The sequence below is a fragment of the Bidens hawaiensis genome, unplaced genomic scaffold, assembly GCF_021521415.1.
Source record: "Bidens hawaiensis isolate Kalapana, Puna unplaced genomic scaffold, B.hawaiensis_p1.1 tig00010432_1, whole genome shotgun sequence".
Taxonomy (NCBI): domain Eukaryota; kingdom Viridiplantae; phylum Streptophyta; class Magnoliopsida; order Asterales; family Asteraceae; genus Bidens; species Bidens hawaiensis.
Window position 1 is genome coordinate 14,913 of NW_027491794.1, and position 20,572 is coordinate 35,484.

At 35.3% G+C, this 20,572-nt stretch overlaps 1 protein-coding gene and 1 pseudogene across 2 annotated transcripts; both read left to right on the forward strand.

Moving 5' to 3' along the window:
- The first annotated feature begins 5,353 nt into the window (after positions 1 to 5,353).
- Positions 5,354 to 14,876, forward strand: LOC143535175 (putative ABC transporter C family member 15; annotated as a pseudogene). The gene is made up of 9 exons (XR_013135669.1): positions 5,354 to 6,146; positions 7,934 to 9,363; positions 10,063 to 10,149; positions 11,573 to 12,162; positions 12,548 to 12,713; positions 12,811 to 13,105; positions 13,614 to 14,200; positions 14,446 to 14,685; positions 14,777 to 14,876. The product of XR_013135669.1 is annotated as a putative ABC transporter C family member 15 (transcript).
- A 2,428-nt stretch (positions 14,877 to 17,304) lies between these two features.
- On the forward strand, positions 17,305 to 20,251 carry LOC143535225 (glyceraldehyde-3-phosphate dehydrogenase GAPC2, cytosolic-like). The gene is made up of 10 exons (XM_077029540.1): positions 17,305 to 17,327; positions 17,418 to 17,450; positions 17,522 to 17,622; positions 18,887 to 19,002; positions 19,092 to 19,191; positions 19,276 to 19,422; positions 19,494 to 19,554; positions 19,644 to 19,741; positions 19,818 to 19,960; positions 20,055 to 20,251. Exons 1-10 carry the CDS (start codon positions 17,324 to 17,326, stop codon positions 20,230 to 20,232), a joined length of 981 nt encoding a protein of 326 aa, XP_076885655.1. The 5' UTR covers positions 17,305 to 17,323; the 3' UTR covers positions 20,233 to 20,251.
- The last annotated feature ends 321 nt before the right edge of the window (positions 20,252 to 20,572 follow it).

Here is a 20,572-nt window from a genome sequence, read left to right on the forward strand (position 1 = left end):
ATGTGATGAACTTTTTGAAGCAGATGAAGATAGATCAGGATGCTCAGAATAAAAGTGTGAATCAAAGATTAGAGCTCCAAGAGAAAGCTAATGCTGCGAGAGACAAACAGGTGAGCCAGCGTGCAGAAGAAGTGGCTAGTTTGAAGAGGAATCCATCCAAGCTACCAAGTGATACTGTGAAGAACCCGAGCCATCAGAGTAAAAGTTCATCAAATGGTAAAAACGTACACATTAGTGCAATCACCATTGAAGATCATGGGGTGAGCGACACAGTTGAAGAATTTGAAACAGGGGCACCACTTATTCCCATTCAGATTGGCGAGTTCAAGACCACCAAGGTGTTAGTTGATTATGGTGCGAGTGTAAGTGTTCTACCGGGGGAGTGTTTATGACCTGTTTGAGTTTGGACCTTTACAAGAAGTTGACACCACATTGGTGTTAGCTGATTTCACTCGAAGACGGCCCCGAGGGAAGTTGGTTGGAGTTGCAGTAAAGGTTGGTGATTTTTACTATCCTGAAGATTTTCTTGTTCTTGATTATACACCGGCAGAGAATGAAGAAGAGCCGCGACTGATATTAGGGAGACCGTTTTTGGTAACATCAAATGCTCAAATCAATTGCCGAGACGGAACAGTGTTCTTGGCCTTTGGTAATCGTAAGTTAGTTTTGCATATCTTTTCGAATTCATTTGATTATTCTTGTGAAAAAAATCTTTTAGGTCAGGTGCTACTAACATGTGTCTTCCTCATGTAAGTGAGGATGACACCAAAAAAGAAAGTTTTGTGTTTGATAAGTCGAAGCGGGAGAGAGAAAAAGAGGAGCTGAATGCGGTAGAGGTAAAGAAGCCACCAAGGTTTGAGAATGAACAAAGACGGTTGGCATGCTTCGGGCCAAGATGGAGTGTCATGGACAGTGTACTACTCTGCTGGAGGAGTAAAAAGAACGAGGTGGAGGAAGGTAAGCACTCCATTAGACCACCATAAACGCAAAATGAGGTAACGGTCTGGCTGAAGACCTTAACAAAAACTTAGCGCTAACCGGAAGGCAACCCGGCCTTGTATTCAGGTACTAGTATATTTTTGTAGTTGAACTTTGTGGGTATAGTTCACTATAAACCCTCACGAGACCATACTCGTCCACCCGGGCTACCGGGGGGTTTAAAGGGCTTGTTGCATATGCTAAATGCAACCGTGATTCCTACGAAAGTGAGTTAGGTCTTGTAAACATTTTTACTCGTTTAACAAATTTGGTTATGAATTTATTAAGCTCGGTTGGTAATTTAAAATTAATGGTTTTGCAAACGGTTTAAAAGACCTATATTTTTAACACTTGTGAGAAGCTTGCTTCTACATGTTTGAGAGTTTACAGATTTTATGTTGAGAGTTGAAGAGTAAGGTTCACCGAGAGATCACCGAGGGCACGAGAGTTGCACATGAGAGTTTTATTTTCTATCAGGTGATTTTGTTTTCATAACCTCATTTGTTTTATTAGTTTTGTGTTAAAAGTGTAATTGTATTTGTGTATATTTAGTAATAACCATCATCACATTAGGCCCGGTTTTTAAAATTGTCGAAGTGAATTTTAACCCCGTCCTATTTTATGTCTTAAATTTTAAACATTGAGGACAATGTTTGCCTCAAGTGTGGGGATGAGGGAGAAATTGAAAATTTTTATAAGTTTTAATGTTTCTTGAATTAAGATTTTTTGCAAAATAATGGAAAATGATAGAAAAATCGGGGGTTATTTTTCAAAATTATTATATAATATGAGATAAATAAAATGGGAACGCACTTAATTTGGGATGTGTCGGTAGGCTCAGCCTTGAGAATGAAAGGATAATTTAGTTGTTGACTTAATTGAACTTTAAATGCTTGATTTTTAGTGGGAAACGCCTTCAGGGTTTTGTTTGTTTAGCTAAGCCTGTGTAAGGACTGGAATGAAAGATTAGGCCATACTCAAGCCTTTCTATTAGATTTGACCACCAAAAATATATTTTAATATGAATAGTCTATAATATAATGGTTGGATATGCTTAACATTAGAGTATGCTAAATGGCTTGTGATATAAACATAAATGAAAAAACTGCTAGTTAAGTGGCTAACACTTCATAAGCGTATGGTTTTATGGCCTTAAATCCTGTATAAATGGGATGCCCCGGGGAACGGAGACCATGGGTCGGTATGCAGTTTATCATCTGGTATGCGTAAATCCTAAGTGGATTTATTCATGTTAAAAAGAGCTCAAAGAGCGAACCCGCAGTTTATCTGCCAATTCATAAGTCAATAAACATGATCACAAAAAGTGCTTTAAAAGTACAAATTCACTACTGACTTGATCATCCACGCTGTTAGTCATATGGGGTCTTCGTGCTGGAGTCTCATTACCATTAAGAAACGGACCAAACGGGACACGTCATATGTAAGCCCTACAGATGAATTCATGCCTACTCACGTATGGTGATGGACTTCGGGGTATTGCTTGATAACGGGGGTATGTCATGTAGTGGGGGCTATTTACTAGTTGGTGACCTAATTGCACTTTAATCGTATCTAATGGCCATTTCGGTAGACTTTAATACTTAAGTTTAGGTTTTGGTTCGATAAAAATATCCAAGATTGTCTTAGCTATTGCATATGGGCTTAAAAGTTGTACACATGTGCAAAATTTTGATCGTCTAATCTTAAGGTTTAAGTCAAATTAGGGTGGTCTGGTTCGGTAAAATTATAATGAAGCATGGTAAGGCGGCTTCAGAGCTTTGAGGTGTGGGTTCCATTTTAATCATATGAACTAATAAAATTGTCGCCCTTCTTTTTCCCGGTAAGAATTAAGGCGTGGGTCGCAATCGTGGTTTTTGTGTTCTTGTGCTTAATTAAGATAATCTATGAAGTATTTTGAGAATGATCTTTGATTCTGATTCCATTGCAAAGTCTTTTTCGGGACGAAAAAGGATAAGTGTAGGGATGTTATGGTTGGGTAAAAGTTAGTAGTTTTATATATTAATTAGTTATATTTAGATTAATAAAATGAATGAACATTGGTACTTCAAGCATTGTTTACGTGTTTCAGGACATTGGAGGCTATGGAGCTTAACAAGGATATTTACGGGTTTGGAACGAAGATCGAGAAGTGAGAGATTGGATGTGCACGCATCACGAGGCATCAAGAATAGAAAAATGAAAAATATGAAGTTTTACATCTTCGCGATACGCGAAGATGCAAAGAAGGGCAGCTTCGCGTAGAATCTGAAACCGACTATTTTGTCCTTCGCGATACGCGAAGAAGCATGCCTGGACATCTTCGCGATACGCGAAGATGTTTAAGTCGGCCAAAAATTTAGGTTTTTGTCTTATATAAACACTTTAACCTCCCCATTCAGTTACAGACGATTTCCAGAGGCAAAAGAGGCTGTGTTAGACGACTTCTCACCATTCCAAGGCTTCCGGTTCATCTCGGGTTTGAATGTTCATCAAAGATAAGTGTTTTGACATTATGATTAAGTTCGGCTAAGGCCTTTGTTCATTCTAGGCTAGGGTTTTGTGTGATTCCTCTTGAGACCAGATTTGCTATGCTTAAAGTTATAAACTTGATTTGGGTTATTGCTTTTATCTTGTTTAATTGATTGCTTGGTTGTTTAAACAATTTATATTTGTGATTAGTGATTAGTGCATCACTTGTTTGGTTTTGTTCATCAACACTTAGGGTTAGGCTCTTGTGTCATTGAACTTATAATCATCGGTTCATGTTACTTAATTAGTTGTCATAAACATGAATTGGTAATTGTGTAGATCGAGTTCAATTGTGTCAACAATTCGGTTAGGGTATCGTTTGTCGTCACAATCAAACTACTAGATCTAGTAATTACTGCGCAATCAAGACAAGTAAATCTGTGATTAAGTTGAATGTCACATTACCCGAACCTAGAATGAATGCTTTTATTAATATTATTTACAAATCGTTTTTAAGTAATAATTAGTTTTAATTAAATCTTTTTCTAAAAACCGCTTGACATCGTCTGTCCGCTTAGGTTAAATAATTAGTTATAAATTAAATAAATTAGCACTTTCCTTGAGTCCTTGTGGAGACGACCTTACTTACCCGTACTTATTATAGGTATTTAAGTCTTTAAATAATTGTTTTTGAGTAGACCGCGACAGCCTACGTCACACTCAAACCTCTCTAATACATTTTAAATGCTTCAAATTCATTATGGCTATAACCTTGCTTAAGACATATTCAAAGTATGTCAATATCTTGACCTTTTGAGTCGTCTCGAGTTAGACACTAATCATGCCTTGCTAATACGTTTATTCAAACCCGATGTTTAGATTGATGGGATGTGGGGGGAGGGGGACCATTGACAAAACATACCCGCCTCATATTTTCCTTAAGTATATCGACATAATAACAACAATATTACAGCATATGTATTTCCTTTTCAACGAAACAATCTTAAAGTTACAAGTCATAACACTCGTTTCTTTTACCATGATACCTTCATGGTATATGGGGTTTGATATAAACAAAGCCGAAATCCCTCTTACATATTACGCATATTTCCCCATGGTTAATCTCATAACTTCAACTTTTCTTACACGATCTACCCATTTAACGAGTCAAATTTTCATTCGCAACTTAACTTATTAGATTTCTTGCATTAAGAGCATATTTGGGATCGAGTTTGAAAAATGCTTAATGGTTTATTAATGTTTTCAAAAAGCCAATAAGTTAAAATGTATTTGGCAATCATAAAAACATTTTTTATTTTAGCTTTTTGAAAGTGTTAAAAAACAATTTTCCAAAAACCCTAAATTTTGGTTTTTCAAAATGGCTTTTTTAAGCATTTTTCAAACTCAATCTCGAACATACTCTAAGTAACGCGCATGGACTTTAAACACCCTATATCCTATATTGGCAAATAACTTAATAGCATTCCATATGTGATCACTATTCATTAACTCTTCATAGATGGTACTTCCTTTAAAAAGTTTAAATATGTTACAGATTCTACAAAATCCACACATATCCATTTCATATTTATAAGATCACCTACGGGAATAAGAATATTATTTATTCTGAAACTAGAATCTTTGATGAAAAGGATGTTTTAATAATTTATTTAATAAAATTCCATACATGATGCCATAATGTATCTATATACACATATTTCCAACCACCTTAACCTCATATTCATTCCACCAACCCACTACTCTCTTTAGCCTTTACAGATCCACATTCAAACTCATCCCATTTGGATACACAACTCCCAATCAACAATCTTTTTTGTTCTTTGTTTTTTTACACATTTTTATTAAATAAATAATGTGGGCTTCTTCTTTTTCTTTAGTCCATTTCATGGAGTTTGCATCAATAGGGTTGATTATGAACATATGCAATGTGTTATTCTTCATATGGTTATTCATTTGGGGTGCTACAAATATAATAAACCACAAAAGTGGTCAAAAATCAAGATTCACTACAAATGCCTCTTGGTTTTCCATTATTACTATTGTGTCCACTTCCATAATAACAATTTCCCACATGGGTTTTATTGTGTACAAGCTATTAAATCATGAACTTGTAACATATGAGTTAATCATCATAACATCAACATGGTGTTTAGCAAGTGTTGTTGCTGTTTATTCGTCGGTCACTAGAACGAAATGGCTGGTTGTGGTTATTCTGTTTTGGTGTGTTTCTTTGGTTCTTGATTCGGTTTCGGTTACTTTGATGGTATTAAACAACACAAGAGATTTTTTTTGGTCCGTGCCGAATATTATTGACATGGGAAATTTGGCACTCACAATTATTTTGTGTTTTAATGGTGTTAGTTATTTTGTTACCAAAACTGATAAAGATTTATTGGAGTCACTGATTCAAGAAAATAGTGAGGAAAGTGATGCTTTTACCAATTCTGGGATATGGGAAAAGGTTACATTTAATTGGCTCGGCCCGCTTTTTGAAACGGGCCGAGCTCAAAAACTTGAATTTGTTGATGTTCCTTCGATTCCTGAATCCGAAACGGCTGAAAAGGCTGCACTTTTGTTGGAAGAATCGATTCAGAAGAAAAAGACGGGCGGTGCAGTATCGCCTAAAGCCATAATTCATGCTATTCAAGGATCTTTAGCGATTAATGCGGTTTTCGCAGGTAAGTTGTTGCCATTTTATTATTTTTAGTTAGTTTTTTAAACTTGTATTCGGTCTATTCTTTGTAATTTGAAGTTTAGTGGCAGTTTAGTGTCCCTTGCATTTTGACAAAGGCGAAATTTTTTTTGGGCCTTATGTAAAAAGGTTTTTGGTTGAGTTTAAACAAATTAAATTTATAAATTGGTGTACTTAGTTATGATTTGGGTTTGCAAAATTTTGTATAAAAACAGGCTTAAATGAGTCGAGTAATTGAGTTTAAAAATAAAAAATACATAATTTTTTTTATAAAAATATATATATAACTTTTTTTAAAAGAAAAATATTTGGGCCTGGGTCCGTCAACCACTCTGCCCTCCTTGAGGGCTGGCCGTGCATGCTGAACGCATTCTTTTGTGAGTTTAAGTAAAGAGATAATGTGATGGAGTACGTTCAATAATAGCCATAGGAGCGATGATTTCAACTTGTACTATGTAGTCAGAAGTTTAGTGGGGGTGTCGGGTGGTGGTGGTGGTGTTGTGCATCGAAAATACCATTTATGCCTTATATAATATAGCACGAGGCTAAATGTACCCCAGGGGTACATTCAGTAAAAATCCGTAGAAGGGGTACATTTATCACAACCGTGGAATATAGTGTTTGGATGTGTGGAGTCAAGGAATCTACTTTGTTGATGTTGAGAGGTTGACAAGTTAATATTATACAAAATCAGGGTTGCTAATTCATTCAACTCTTTACCATATAGGGGTGTTTGGGATTGCGTATTGAAACTTGTTTATCACATTTCAACACATCAATACGCGAGTGAAATGACACGTATTGACTAAACGGTTTGAAGTTGTTTTTTCAAAAATAGTAAACGAATTAGTATTTTTAACACGATACCAAACTACCAAACGCGCCCTTAGTTTTGTTGTAACTAGTATAACTGTTTTATTATATTTTTAAATAAACAAATATTCATTAGAGAATCATATCCAAAGCTACTAATTACTACTAATTAGCATTAAGATTAGACTAATGCCAAAACCAAGCTTGTCCTTTAAAGCCACATATGGTCCAAGATCCCTGCACAAACACACAAAACATGTAAGACAATTGATAAAAAGCTGAAGCTAATTTTTCAGCACATGCAAGAAGAGATGGTATATTTTTAATTTAATAAACTGTTTTTGTTTGTTTCTTATAAGTGAATCTTTATTCATCATACTAACAGTTTTGTAAAGTAACCATTTTTATTGTTGAAATGATGAGATAAAGTATTAAACTATGCTAGAAAAATGCCTGAATTTGATGCTTTGATCATTTGTATGTATTTTGGTCTCTTTTTGTATTTATCGCTTTAATTTACTTAACAATGAATCCATAAGCAGAATGTTTTTTAAAATATTTTTCTTTTTGTTTTTTGGCTTTTTGGGCAAAGCAAATGCCATGTGAAAAGAACATGTTTTGTACACAAAGTATCTACTTTTATGCAAAGTTAAAAAAAGGAGTGGGAAAGTTAGTGTAAGCATATAGACTAAAGTTATTATTAAAGTTAAATGCATGTTATCTGTTAAGACTATTAGTATGCAAAGTTGCAAACATTGTCTAATTTATTCACACATTTAAAGATGTCCTAGCGGGTTCCATTCGATTAAAGACATATCAAGTGGGACCCACGTCATGAAGACGCTTCAGTGTACGTGGTTGTAGTGGTGGGTCCCACTAGGTTAAGAAGGGGCCCGCATAATGAAGACAGTAAATTTAAATTTAAAGTCGATTTTAACTGTGTTTTTTTGGTGATTTTAGGAGTCAACACGTCTGCTTCATACATGGGCCCGATTTTGATCACGCAATTTGTGAATTACTTATCGGAAGACAGTACCGAGTCAAGCTATAAAATGGGTTTGATGCTATCATTCATTTTCGTCGTGGCGAAAACAGTCGAATCATTGTCACAAAGGCAATGGTACTTTGGTGCACAACGTATTGGCATACGTATACGCGCAGCCCTCATGGTATTAATATGCAAAAAATCTTTATCAATCAAATATGGTGCCACAAGCAATGGGAAAATCATAAACTTGATCAATGTGGATGTCTAGAAAATAAGCGAATTTTTCTGGTATATTCACGGAATCTGGTTACTCCCGGTTCAAGTTCTTCTAGCTTTGATCATATTATACACTAATCTTGGTTTTTTCCCTTCATTGGCTGCACTTGTGTCCACTGTTTTAGTCATAATAAGCAACACCCCTTTAGCAAATATGCAAAAAGATTTCCAAACAAAAGTTATGGAGTCTAAAGACTCGCGGATCAAAGCTACTTCGGAAATCTTGAAAAGTATGCGCGTCTTGAAGCTGCATTCGTGGGAATGCAACTTCAAGAAAAAGTTAATTGACTTAAGAGAAAAAGAGCGAAACTGGCTCAAGAAATATTTGTATACATGTTCAGCCATCGCTTTCCTCTTTTGGACATCGCCTACATTAGTTTCGGTTTCCACTTTTAGTGTTTGTATATTTTTAAAAACACCGTTAACCCCGGGTGTGGTTCTTTCAACTTTGGCTACTTTTAGAATCTTGCAGGACCCGATATATAATCTCCCCGAGCTTGTGTCCATGGTGGCCCAAACAAAGGTTTCACTTGACCGGGTCAGAGATTTTGTATCGGATCAAGATTCTAAACAGTTGGGAGAATCTCAACTGGTAAGTGGGTCGAATGCAGCTATAGAAATAGAGCCCGGGGAGTATTCGTGGGACACGAATGATTTGGACCAAAGAAGGCCCACTATCAAGATTTGTGAAAAATTGAAAATCCCAAAAGGGTATAAAGTGGCAATTTGTGGGCCCGTTGGAGCCGGGAAGTCGAGCTTGTTGTGTAGTATTTTAGGTGAGATCCCTCGGGTCTCGGGTGGGCGGGTTAAAGTGTTTGGGTCGAAAGCGTTTGTGCCACAAAGTGCTTGGATACAAACGGGGACGATTAGGGATAATATTTTGTTTGGCAGGGAAATGAATAGAAGTTTTTATGATGAAGTGGTTGACGGGTGTGGTTTGGATCGTGATTTTGAGACGTTGGTCGATGGTGATGTAAGTGTGGTGGGCGAGAGGGGCTTGAATTTGAGTGGGGGTCAGAAGCAACGAATTCAGTTAGCGAGAGCATTGTATAGTGATCAAGATGTTTATGTTCTTGATGACCCGTTTAGTGCGGTTGATGCTCATACCGGATCTCATATGTTTAAGGTACAGTATTTCCTAAACTATGTGTTAAGTTTTTATCTTTTGTTTGTGGTGGTTATGAACTTATGCGGCTTATTCGTGGCGTGACCATGCTACATATGTTGTTACAAACATTTAATCAAAATTCGAAACTTTGTGAAACGGGCTCTTTGGCAGCGAGGATAAGGGTCAAATGGGTTACACGGGTCGAGTTGGGTTAGTTGACTCGATTCTTAAACATTTTTTTGTGTTTTTCTTTTTACAGTATAATTAATGGTTTAAACATAAATAGAGAAACAATATTGTCACAAGAATATCTAACTTTCTAAAATAAAATGAGTACAGAGGTTTTTTATACATTTGAATACAATTTTAGTGATTTTTTATTGTTTGATAGATCAATTCTTTGGCCGTTAGTGATAAAGTATAGCCTAGATCGACCCGTTTGCCCTTAAATGGTTGGAAATTCCAACATAAAATGAATATGGATGCTTATGCATTTTGAATGATTTTTGACCTGTTTGACTTTCTCCAACCTGGCCCGTTAGTGATTAAGTAAAACCTAGATCGACCCGTTAACCCTTAAATGCTTAAAAATTTTAAAATAAACTGAATACGTATGCTTGTTACACTTCTAATACGATTTGAGTGATTTTTCGACCCGTTTGACTTACTTTTTTGAGTTTTGACTCGTTAGACTTTCTTTGACTATTTCTTTTGCAGAAATGCATTCTAAATCTGCTAGATAAGAAGACTGTTGTGTATGTAACACATCAACTGGAGTTCTTAAGTGCATCTGACTTAATTCTGGTAATTCCATCACTATTTTATTCTCTAAATTAAGAATGACATACAAACATAACCCGAAACATTATTCAGGTATCATATTAAACGATACCTGGCCCATTTACCCGAAGCATACATACTCATTTTTTGCACCACAACGGTATGAACCTTACTTTTCTTTTGTCCATAGTAATATAAAAATATACTATATATTTCTAATTTTCTTGAGTAATAAAAATAATACAAAAATAAATTATTAAGAAATATTTATGGGTAATTATTTAATAAGAATGACATACTGACATAACCCTGGGTAAACCCGAAACATTATTCAAGTATCATATACTTGATCAATTTACTTGAAACATACATACTCATTTACCTGAACTTTATTTTTCTTTTGTCCTTAGTAATATAAAAATATACTATATATTTCTAATTTTCTTGAGTAATAAAATAATACAAAAAATAAATTATTAAGAAATATTTATGGGTAATTAATTAGTAAGAATGACATACTGACATAACCCTGGGTAAACCCGAAACATTATTCAAGTATCATATACTTGATCCATTTACCTGAAACATACATACTCATTTACCTGAACTTTATTTTTCTTTTGTCCTTAGTAATATAAAAATATACTATATATTTCTAATTTTCTTGAGTAATAAAATTATATAAAAAATAAATTATTAAGAAATATTTTTGGGTAATTAATTAGTAAGAATGACATATAGACATAACCCGACGGGTAAACCCGAAACATTATTCAAGTATCATATTAAACGATACCTGACCTCATCATCATCATCGTACTCAGTATATCCCACCAATAGCAATGCTATGATAAGGTCTGAGGAGGGTAAGATGTAGACAGCCTTACCTCTATCCCATAGGGATAGAGAGGCTGCTTCCGGTGAGACCCCCGGCTCGATAGTAGTTTTGCATCAAGCCTTGGACATAAGGCACATAGCACTCAATCATCAGGGACACCGGCTGATTGGTGCATGTGCCCTTGTCTTTCGGCTATCAACGCCACCACATGATGCCTGATTAACCTTCCGCCACCTTTAACGTTATTTTCACGAGATTGGTAAAATAACGTCAAAATTAGTGCAATTTTACTTTTGCCCACCCGAGGGTTCACACATATATACTTTATATGCGCGCACCGCAAGCAGGGCGTAAACGATACCTGACCTATTTACCTGAAACATACATACTCGTTTACTTGCACCACAGCAGTATGGACTTTATTTTTCTTTTGTCCTTAGTAATATAAAAGTATACTATATATTTCTAATTTTCTTGGGTAATAAAATAAGATAAAAAATAAATTATATACAATGCGTAACTTTTAACAAACTAATGTGTATACCTGACACATGCATGACAAATTTTGTGCATGTTTTCATGCATGTTTATGTGCTTGTTTGATCGCAGGTAATCAAGGATGGTGGCATCGTTCAATCCGGTAAATACAATGACTTGATCGCAGATCCTACAAACGAATTCGCACGACAAATAGCTGCTCATTCGAAATCTCTAAACCAAGTGAACCCATCCCACCAACTCAAAACCCTCTCTAAATCTAGCCATGGTTCCGATATCGTGATCGAACACGGGCCTTCTAGACCCAAAGGCGGGTCGTCCGAAGCAATGCCACAAGAAGAATCCCAATCGGGCCGGGTCAAATACAGTGTTTACGATGCATTCGTCAGACCTGCAAATAAAGGGGCTTTGGTGCCAGTTATTGTCATCTGTCACATCCTCTTTTTAGCATTGCAAATGGGCAGTAATTACTGGATATCCTGGGCCACCGAGGATTCGGGCCGGGTTAGCAGCAAAAGACTAGTTGGAGTTTTTGTGATTTTATCCGGTGGAAGCTCGGTTTTCATATTGGGCCGGGCAGTTTTGTTGTCCACAATTGCGATCGAAACGGGCCAGAATATGTTTTTGAAAATGTTGAATTCGGTTTTTCGTGCACCAGTTTCGTTCTTTGATTCTACTCCTTCGAGCCGGATTCTGAATCGGGTTGGTACTCTATCCTTGCATTTTTAACAGGGTGGCGCATTTCATTTTCTTGTGGGCCGGGTCGGGCCAGGCTGATCTGGGCTGACCCACACATATTTTCTTTATTGTTATTATTTTTTTAAATCTTTTATGAGTAATTAATGTGGTAGTTATGGTTACAAAACATTTTAGTACTACAGGTTTGGTTAAAACGGGCCGGGTTGACCCGAAACACTTTTATCCAACTTTTGTGGCATAGAGTGCTTAATAATAAATGTATGCATAAATCAAAAGACTTTTGACGGCTTTCAACTCGTTTGACCAATTTAACCCGTTCTAGCAAAATTTTCCATTTGGCCCGTTTAAGATAAAACACAACGCAAACTGACCCATTCGTTTTCTACATTGTTCAACAGATCAAAGCACGGTGGACGTCGATATCCCTTACAGATTAGCAGGATTAGTTTTCGCGATATTACAACTTCTAAGCATAATTTTGCTGATGTCACATGTTGCATGGCCAATATTCATACTATGTATTATTATCATTGCTATATCAGTGTGGTATCAGGTATGATCAAAATCTCAACACACAGATTTTGAACTTGTTGAACAATTTATTACACTACAAATATAAATATTATTTATTTATTTTTAATATATTTTAGGCATACTACATTACTACAGCACGAGAACTAGCAAGGATGATCGGGATTCAAAAGTCACCGATACAACATCATTTTTCAGAATCGATATCTGGAGCATCAACAATACGTTGTTTTAATCAAGAAAACCGGTTTTTGAGTAAATGTTATAGAGTTATTGATGATTATTCGCGGGTTACTTTTCACAACACTGCTACAATGGAGTGGCTTTGTGTGAGGATTAATTTTCTGTTTAATCTTGTGTTTTTCATCCTCCTAGTCATCTTGGTGCACTTGCCGCGGGCCTCCATCGATCCTAGTAAGATTCTTTACTCAAATGGGCAAGATGAGCGCGTCGGTCAAAAATGTAATTTTTGTTCCGGGCTGGGTTGACCTGAAACACTTTTTACACTTTTTGTCCAGATATGAAATAATTAGCCTTTTAATCATAAACTAATTTTATAAAACTACTTAAGTGGTTCTGCCTAATAAAAATGCATAGGATAAACGGGTCGGGCTAATATCTCGAAACGGGTAAATTTTGATATGGGTCTTGTTAGGTCTCGTCAAAACAATTTTTGTCTACTTTTTTTTTTTTTTAATAAATAACTAGTGCATCAAATATGATTAAATTTGTATTGTTTTAGTAATAATATAACTTTTTCAAATAAAATAATTTAAGAGTATATTTGCATTAAAAAAAACTCGGGCGACTGTCGACCCACTTACTCATTTGGCCCATTCCAGTTTGAACTACCCTTATATATTACCCACTTGAGCAACTTTCAACCCGTTTAACCTGCTTCATCCTTACAAAATAATTGCAGGTTTAGCCGGGCTAGCGGTTACATATGGGTTGAGCCTAAACGTGTTACAAGCATGGGTCATATGGAACTTATGTAACGTGGAAAACAAAATGATTTCAGTTGAAAGAATCCTTCAATTTTCAAACATTCCAAGCGAAGCCCCTAAAGTTATCGAAAATTGCAAGCCCGACCCGAACTGGCCAACAAATGGGCGAGTCGAGCTCAAAGATTTGCATGTTCAATACCACCTGGCTCTACCGACTGTTTTGAGAGGTATCACTTGTACTTTCCCAGGTCAAAAGAAAATAGGGGTCGTGGGAAGAACCGGGTGTGGAAAGTCAACATTGATCCAAGCGTTGTTCCGAGTGGTGGAACCCACAAAAGGTCAAATCTTGATTGACGGGCTCGATATTTCAAAAATCGGGTTACATGATCTAAGGTCTAAGTTGGGGATAATCCCGCAAGATCCAACTTTGTTTCAAGGAACCATGAGATTTAATCTTGACCCGTTAGAACAACATTTTGAGATCATGATATTTGGGAAGTGTTAAACAAGTGTCGGCTTGCGGATATAGTTCGACAGGATAAACGGCTTCTTGATACACCAGGTAGTGTGGTTTTTGATCCGTTTGTCATTGTTTGAAAACCATAGGGACTAGTTTTGTCAATTGTCAAAATTCAGTGTCTAAAACTAAGTTTTTGAAAAAAAAAATTATGTGTAATATAATCAAATTTAAGAAGTTTGGTTTGACTAAAAGTCAGAATTTCACATTTTGAAAACTACATGGACTAATTTTGTCAATTATCCATTTTCATTGTCGGAAAAACTGATTTTTTTAAAATACCGATGTAGTTGCTGAAGACGGTGAAAACTGGAGTGTTGGACAAAGACAGCTAGTGTGCTTAGCGCGTGCGTTGTTACAAAAACGCAAAATACTTGTTTTAGATGAGGCGACTGCTTCAATCGATACAGAAACCGATAACGTGATGCAGAAAACAATAAGAGAAGAAACAAGCAGATGCACGGTTATAACCATAGCTCATCGGATTCCCACAATTGTGGATAGCGATCTAGTTCTTGTTCTTGACCAAGGTAACAAATTTAAATTATTTAATGTCGGTTCACCTATACATTTCACATTACAAACATGGAATAACATTGGTTTTGTTAAATGGGAATATAGGGAAAGTTGCAGAGTATGATTCTCCTATGCGGTTGCAACAAGATGGTTCGTCCGCATTTTCAAAGTTGGTGAATGAATTCTTGAGGAGATCACTCTAAATGTGTACAAGGTTTAGGCTTTAGATTTGAGTGTACATATGTTAGAAACAAAGATTTAGGCTTTGTCACGTTTTTTTTTCTTTAACATAGTCAAGTTCATTAGTATCATGTAAAAGATCTGTGAATGGACATTAACACAATTAGAAGAGGTATATCAAAATTTTGAAAATGATGTGGATGAGTAAAATGAAAAATCTGGTTTAAGCGAATAGTTACTTGAGGTCAGTTTGTTAAAAACTAGAATCGAGCCTGGTTTAAATAAAAGTCTAAGCTCAAGCTTCTTGTACCATGCTCGTGTAATAAATGAGCATATTTATTCTTTTTTAACTATAAAAACTTTTATTTAATATAATGGAACATAGTGTAACTTAAAAAAAATTTACAGATAAGCATAAACTAAAACAAAGTTATCATGCATGTGTTCATCTTCAATGTTAGGGTAAACGGCCAAACCAGCTCAAACAAGTGGGTTCGGTCTCGGCTCATTTATCTTAACGAACTCAAAAGTTAAGCTTGAGCTGGACTTATTATAATCTCGATTGTTTACTTTTAAAAGTTTGTATTTTTATTTTGATATTGATAATAAAAAAAACACAAGGTAATTCTTATAACATGCAGATTAAGAGAAATTTATATGCATTGAATTCATAACATTTATATAATAAAATTTAGGTTGTAATTAATTAATTATACATATCAAACACAAGCAAAACAAGCGGCCAATAAACTAGCTTACTTTGACCTGTGCTCGGCTCATTTACGAACCAAGCCGATTTTAGGTGAAATTTTTTTGAGCAACATTTGAGCCTGCGGCGAGTTGTGAACTTCAGACTTATAAAAATACAATTAAAAAAGTATTATATATAAGTTAAAATCAATTTATTATTTATTTGCTCATCTATGATGTCAAGTTTCACGCCGGTTTATAGCCATAGGAATATGTCCAACCACTTCTCTTCTCCTCCACAACTTCAAACTTAGCTTTTCATTTGTGGTTTTGAGCATTTGACTTTTGATAATTTATATTGCTTGTTGAAAAGAAAAACTATTTGAGTTTTTTATTATTAAAAATAAATAATACACCATATTATATTAAAAACATTTTAATTTCACTTCAATAAATTCATGATACCTTATAAAAGACTATAAAACATGTTGAGAGTTTTTAACAACAATCTATTTACTTCTAATTATATCATACCAATGGTCATTACTATGTTACCATTGAGCTAAATTCCGTTTGGTAGATAATGTAGAGATTAAAATATGAATTTCGGACATTTTCAAACCAAAGTTATTATTAGACAGATAGATTTATCAGTTCTTTATTCGTTCCATCTCAAAAACTTTCATCAACAAAAGGAAGCATCTATGGGTTTCCACTGGTTTAAATTTATGTTATTTGATTAGCTTAAAGTGTCTTGATGGATCACTTGTATGTGGACCATTATCATGTATTCCATCTTATCACCTCATTTTTCATGAGACACGTGACTTACTTTCCTCATGTTGTCCGTAGGACCAGTCGCAGGGGACGCCTAATGGCTGCGTAAACCGTTGTCTTGTAATCAAAATCATAAAAATCTTAATAAAAAAAACTATAAATAATAACATCCTACAATTTTAAGAAAATATTATGAATTTTCTTTGTAAAATGTTAAAGTTTCTTTATTTAAACAAAGACAAAAACACAAATAATCATTTTTTTATAACTATTTGATACAAAAGAAAGGCATAAAATAGTTCAATGCCTTGTTACAAATACAAAAAATAATTACATAAATTTATTTATGGAGTTATAAAAAAAATCCGTCTCACAAATAACTACAATAACGTAAAACGGCCATTATCTTGTAATCCATCAAAACATCACCTCACCTGATTTACCATGAAACACGTAATTTACCTCCCTTATATTGGTCTATGAGATCAATCGATTGGGAACGCCTAACGGTTACGTACACCATTCTCTATTTGTCTTACAATCCAAATCGTACACCTTATAATGAAAAAAAAATAGGAATAGTAATATCCCACCGTTTTAGGAAAAACATTATTTCTTCGTAAAATATTACAGATCTGTATTAAAAAAAATGAAAAAAAAAACAAAAGTAATCATTTTTTATAATTTATTGATACAAAAGAAATGCTTAAAATAGTTGATAATTAAAGAAACTTTATTTATGGTGTCATAAAAAAATCCGCCTCACAAATAACCAACATCACCAAAAAACAGCATAACGAATCCTCCACAGCATATTCCGTCAACTTCCAACGTCTCACCTTCAAAAACCGTCAACTCCAATTTCTTCTTCTCCAAGACAGTTAACCCAAGCCCGCTGACGTCACCCTCACTATAAATACCAACTCCACTAATCACCTTTTGTCTCATCATCATTTTCATTACTCTCTCACCCTCTAAAACCCTAACAAACTCTACTCAGTAGCCATGGGTACTGTTATCTATTTATATTACTATAAAACTTTTATTATATTATGTTTTTATATAATACTATAATAATGATTTGAATTTGAATTTGCAGCAGGTGAGAAGAAGATTAAGATCGGAATCAACGGTATGTGTTTATTGATCTGATTATTATTATTATTATGTACGGATATGTTAGATCTGAGTGGAATGTAACAGGATTTGGAAGGATTGGACGTCTGGTTGCTAGAGTTGCTCTTCAGCGAGATGATATTGAGCTTGTGGCTGTTAACGATCCGTTTATCTCCACTGATTACATGGTAGATTCGGTTACTCTGCTCTGTATTGTGTGTTTTGGTTTTGTTATGTTGTGGAGGCTAGGGTTTATACGTGATTTGTATGTAATTTGATGATGTGATGCTGAAGATAGGGTTTATACGTGGTTCGATCTGTAATTGGCTGAATACGTTTTAGTTTCAGTTACTCAGGCTATTGTTTAATGTTTATATATGATTTATTTTGTAATTTTAGTTGTTTAATTAGTGATTGATATAATATAACGCTGCTGGTTAGAGGTGGGCAAATAAACCGGTTAACGGAACAGACCCGAAAACTGAACCGAAACCAAACCGGTTATGTAGAAACCGGTTTGGAACTGATTGAAACCGTAGGTTCGGAACTGGTTTGTAATTTTCTCCCTCAAAACCGGTTCCAAACCGGTTAACCAAACCGAAACTGGCCAAAACCGGTCAAAACCCGAACCGAAACCGATCATAAACCGGTTTTGATTTTTGTTGACCAAACCGAACCGGTTTTAACCCAAACCGGTTTTAAGTTTTAAACCGGTTTGTGCACCTCTACTGCTGGTAATGATTAACGATCTAAGTTAGTTTTGTATTTTATTTAACTTTGGAAACACATTAATCGGATTGGATTAATAAAGTAATAAGTATACATTTTCAAATTGTTTTTGACCAATTTTGACAAATTTTGAGCTATTTACCGGCTTTTACTGACTGTTGCTTTGTTGGTCTGATTAGGTGAAATTGAATAAGTGAATAATTGTGTTGTTTATGACTTTGAATCGAAATGTCAATTTTATCTGAATTGATACATAATTGATTAGATTTCGTAGTGGTAGTACTTTTTTTAAATTAGCACAATATAAATGGCTGAGTTTATTGAGGAATGATATTAGTTTTGAAGCAGTATACAAAACATCATATGCTCAGTAATAAGTTTGAATGCATTTGGTAGTTATTGAGGTCAAACTAGGCTCAAAACAGTGCCCTCTTAGCCATGTTGCTGACATTGACCAAGTTATCATGGTGCGCATGATCTGTTTTCATGTGAGAGTTAAGAAGTTTTAGGAATCAATGGCTTTGTATAACTTTCAATCTCTGTTTGTATGCAATATATTTATTTGGATTTCTTTAGGAATGGATAAGTTGGATGCTATGATATCTTTGTACTTATAGAAGATAACCTAGTTCAGTTTAAATTGAAAGCTAGTTCAGTTTAAATTGAAAGCAATGCTGATTGAATAGGATAAATTATAACTTTAGTTCATGATTTTGCTTGCAGACATACATGTTCAAGTATGACACTGTTCACGGTCAATGGAAGCATCATGAACTTAAGGTCAAGGATGAGAAAACCCTTCTCTTTGGTGAGAAGCCTGTTAGTGTTTTCGGCTTCAGGTAAAATCCATTCACGTATTAACATAAACTGTTCTAAAACCTTTTGTCTTTCAAATAATGTAATTTGTACTTTCTGTTGTACATTTTAGGAATCCAGAAGAGATCCCATGGGGTGCTGCTGGAGCCGACATTGTTGTCGAGTCCACTGGAGTCTTCACAGACAAGGACAAAGCTGCTGCTCACTTGAAGGTCTGATTTGGTTTCACCTTACTAATTACACTGTCAGTTAGATATTTTGTTGTGTTTTGCATATGGTTTTGTTTGTGATTTCAGGGTGGTGCCAAGAAGGTTGTTATCTCTGCTCCTAGTGGCAATGCTCCCATGTTTGTTGTCGGTGTCAATGAGCATGAGTACACTCCTGATCTTAAAATTGTTTCAAACGCCAGCTGCACAACCAACTGCCTTGCTCCTTTGGCTAAGGTACGTTTATACCATTTCAATATTTAAATATTCAACTTTCTCTAATTGCTGTTATATTGCAACAATTTCAGGTGATCAACGATAGGTTTGGCATTGTTGAGGGTCTTATGACTACAGTTCATGCTATGACTGGTAATGTAGCTTTTAAGTTGGTTTATTAAACCAGTCATTATTATACGATGAGTTATAACATACATGTCTGTATTGTTAACGCATATTAGCCACCCAAAAGACTGTTGATGGTCCATCGATGAAGGACTGGAGAGGTGGAAGAGCTGCTTCTTTCAACATCATTCCCAGCAGCACTGGAGCTGCCAAGGTATTAATTAACTTAATTTGAAAGTAGTGTTGTTTGTTTTTATATTACCTAAGTTTTTTTTTCTTGTTCTTTGTAGGCTGTTGGCAAAGTTTTGCCTGCACTTAATGGCAAATTGACCGGAATGGCCTTCCGTGTACCAACTGTGGATGTCTCAGTTGTTGACTTGACTGTGAGACTTGAGAAGAAGGCTACTTATGAGCAGGTCAAGGCAGCCATCAAGTAAGTTTTGAGCAACCAGTATTATTGTTAAAATTTGACACTTGGAATGTTGCTGATGCTTTGAAATAACATCTGGAATTGTTTTCTGATACAGGGAGGAATCAGAAGGCAAGCTCAAGGGTATTTTGGGATATGTTGATGAGGATGTTGTATCAACCGACTTTGTTGGTGACAGCAGGTCAAGCATCTTTGATGCCAAGGCCGGGATTGCTTTGAATGACAACTTTTTGAAACTTGTCTCGTGGTATGACAATGAGTGGGGTTACAGGTAATTTCTTCCTACTTATTTCACATTGAGGTGTCACCGTGTCAGTACTCTGAATTGGTTTGATAAAAGTTTTGAATGACAACTTTTTGAAACTCGTCTCATGAACCTGAGTGTCACTTATTGACTTTTCGTTTATAATGTCTGTTTTGTAGCTCCCGAGTTATTGACTTGATTAGGCACATTGCCTCCATGGAAGCCAAGAACTGAGGATTGAAGTTGTCGGTTTTTCTTTTGAGTATGAATAATGGGAATCCTTTTTGGTTGTTTTTGGTAGACTTGGTTCCTTTTTATCAGATTTTATTTGGTTCCATTGTCTTGGAAAACCGTTTCTGATTGAATTCGAA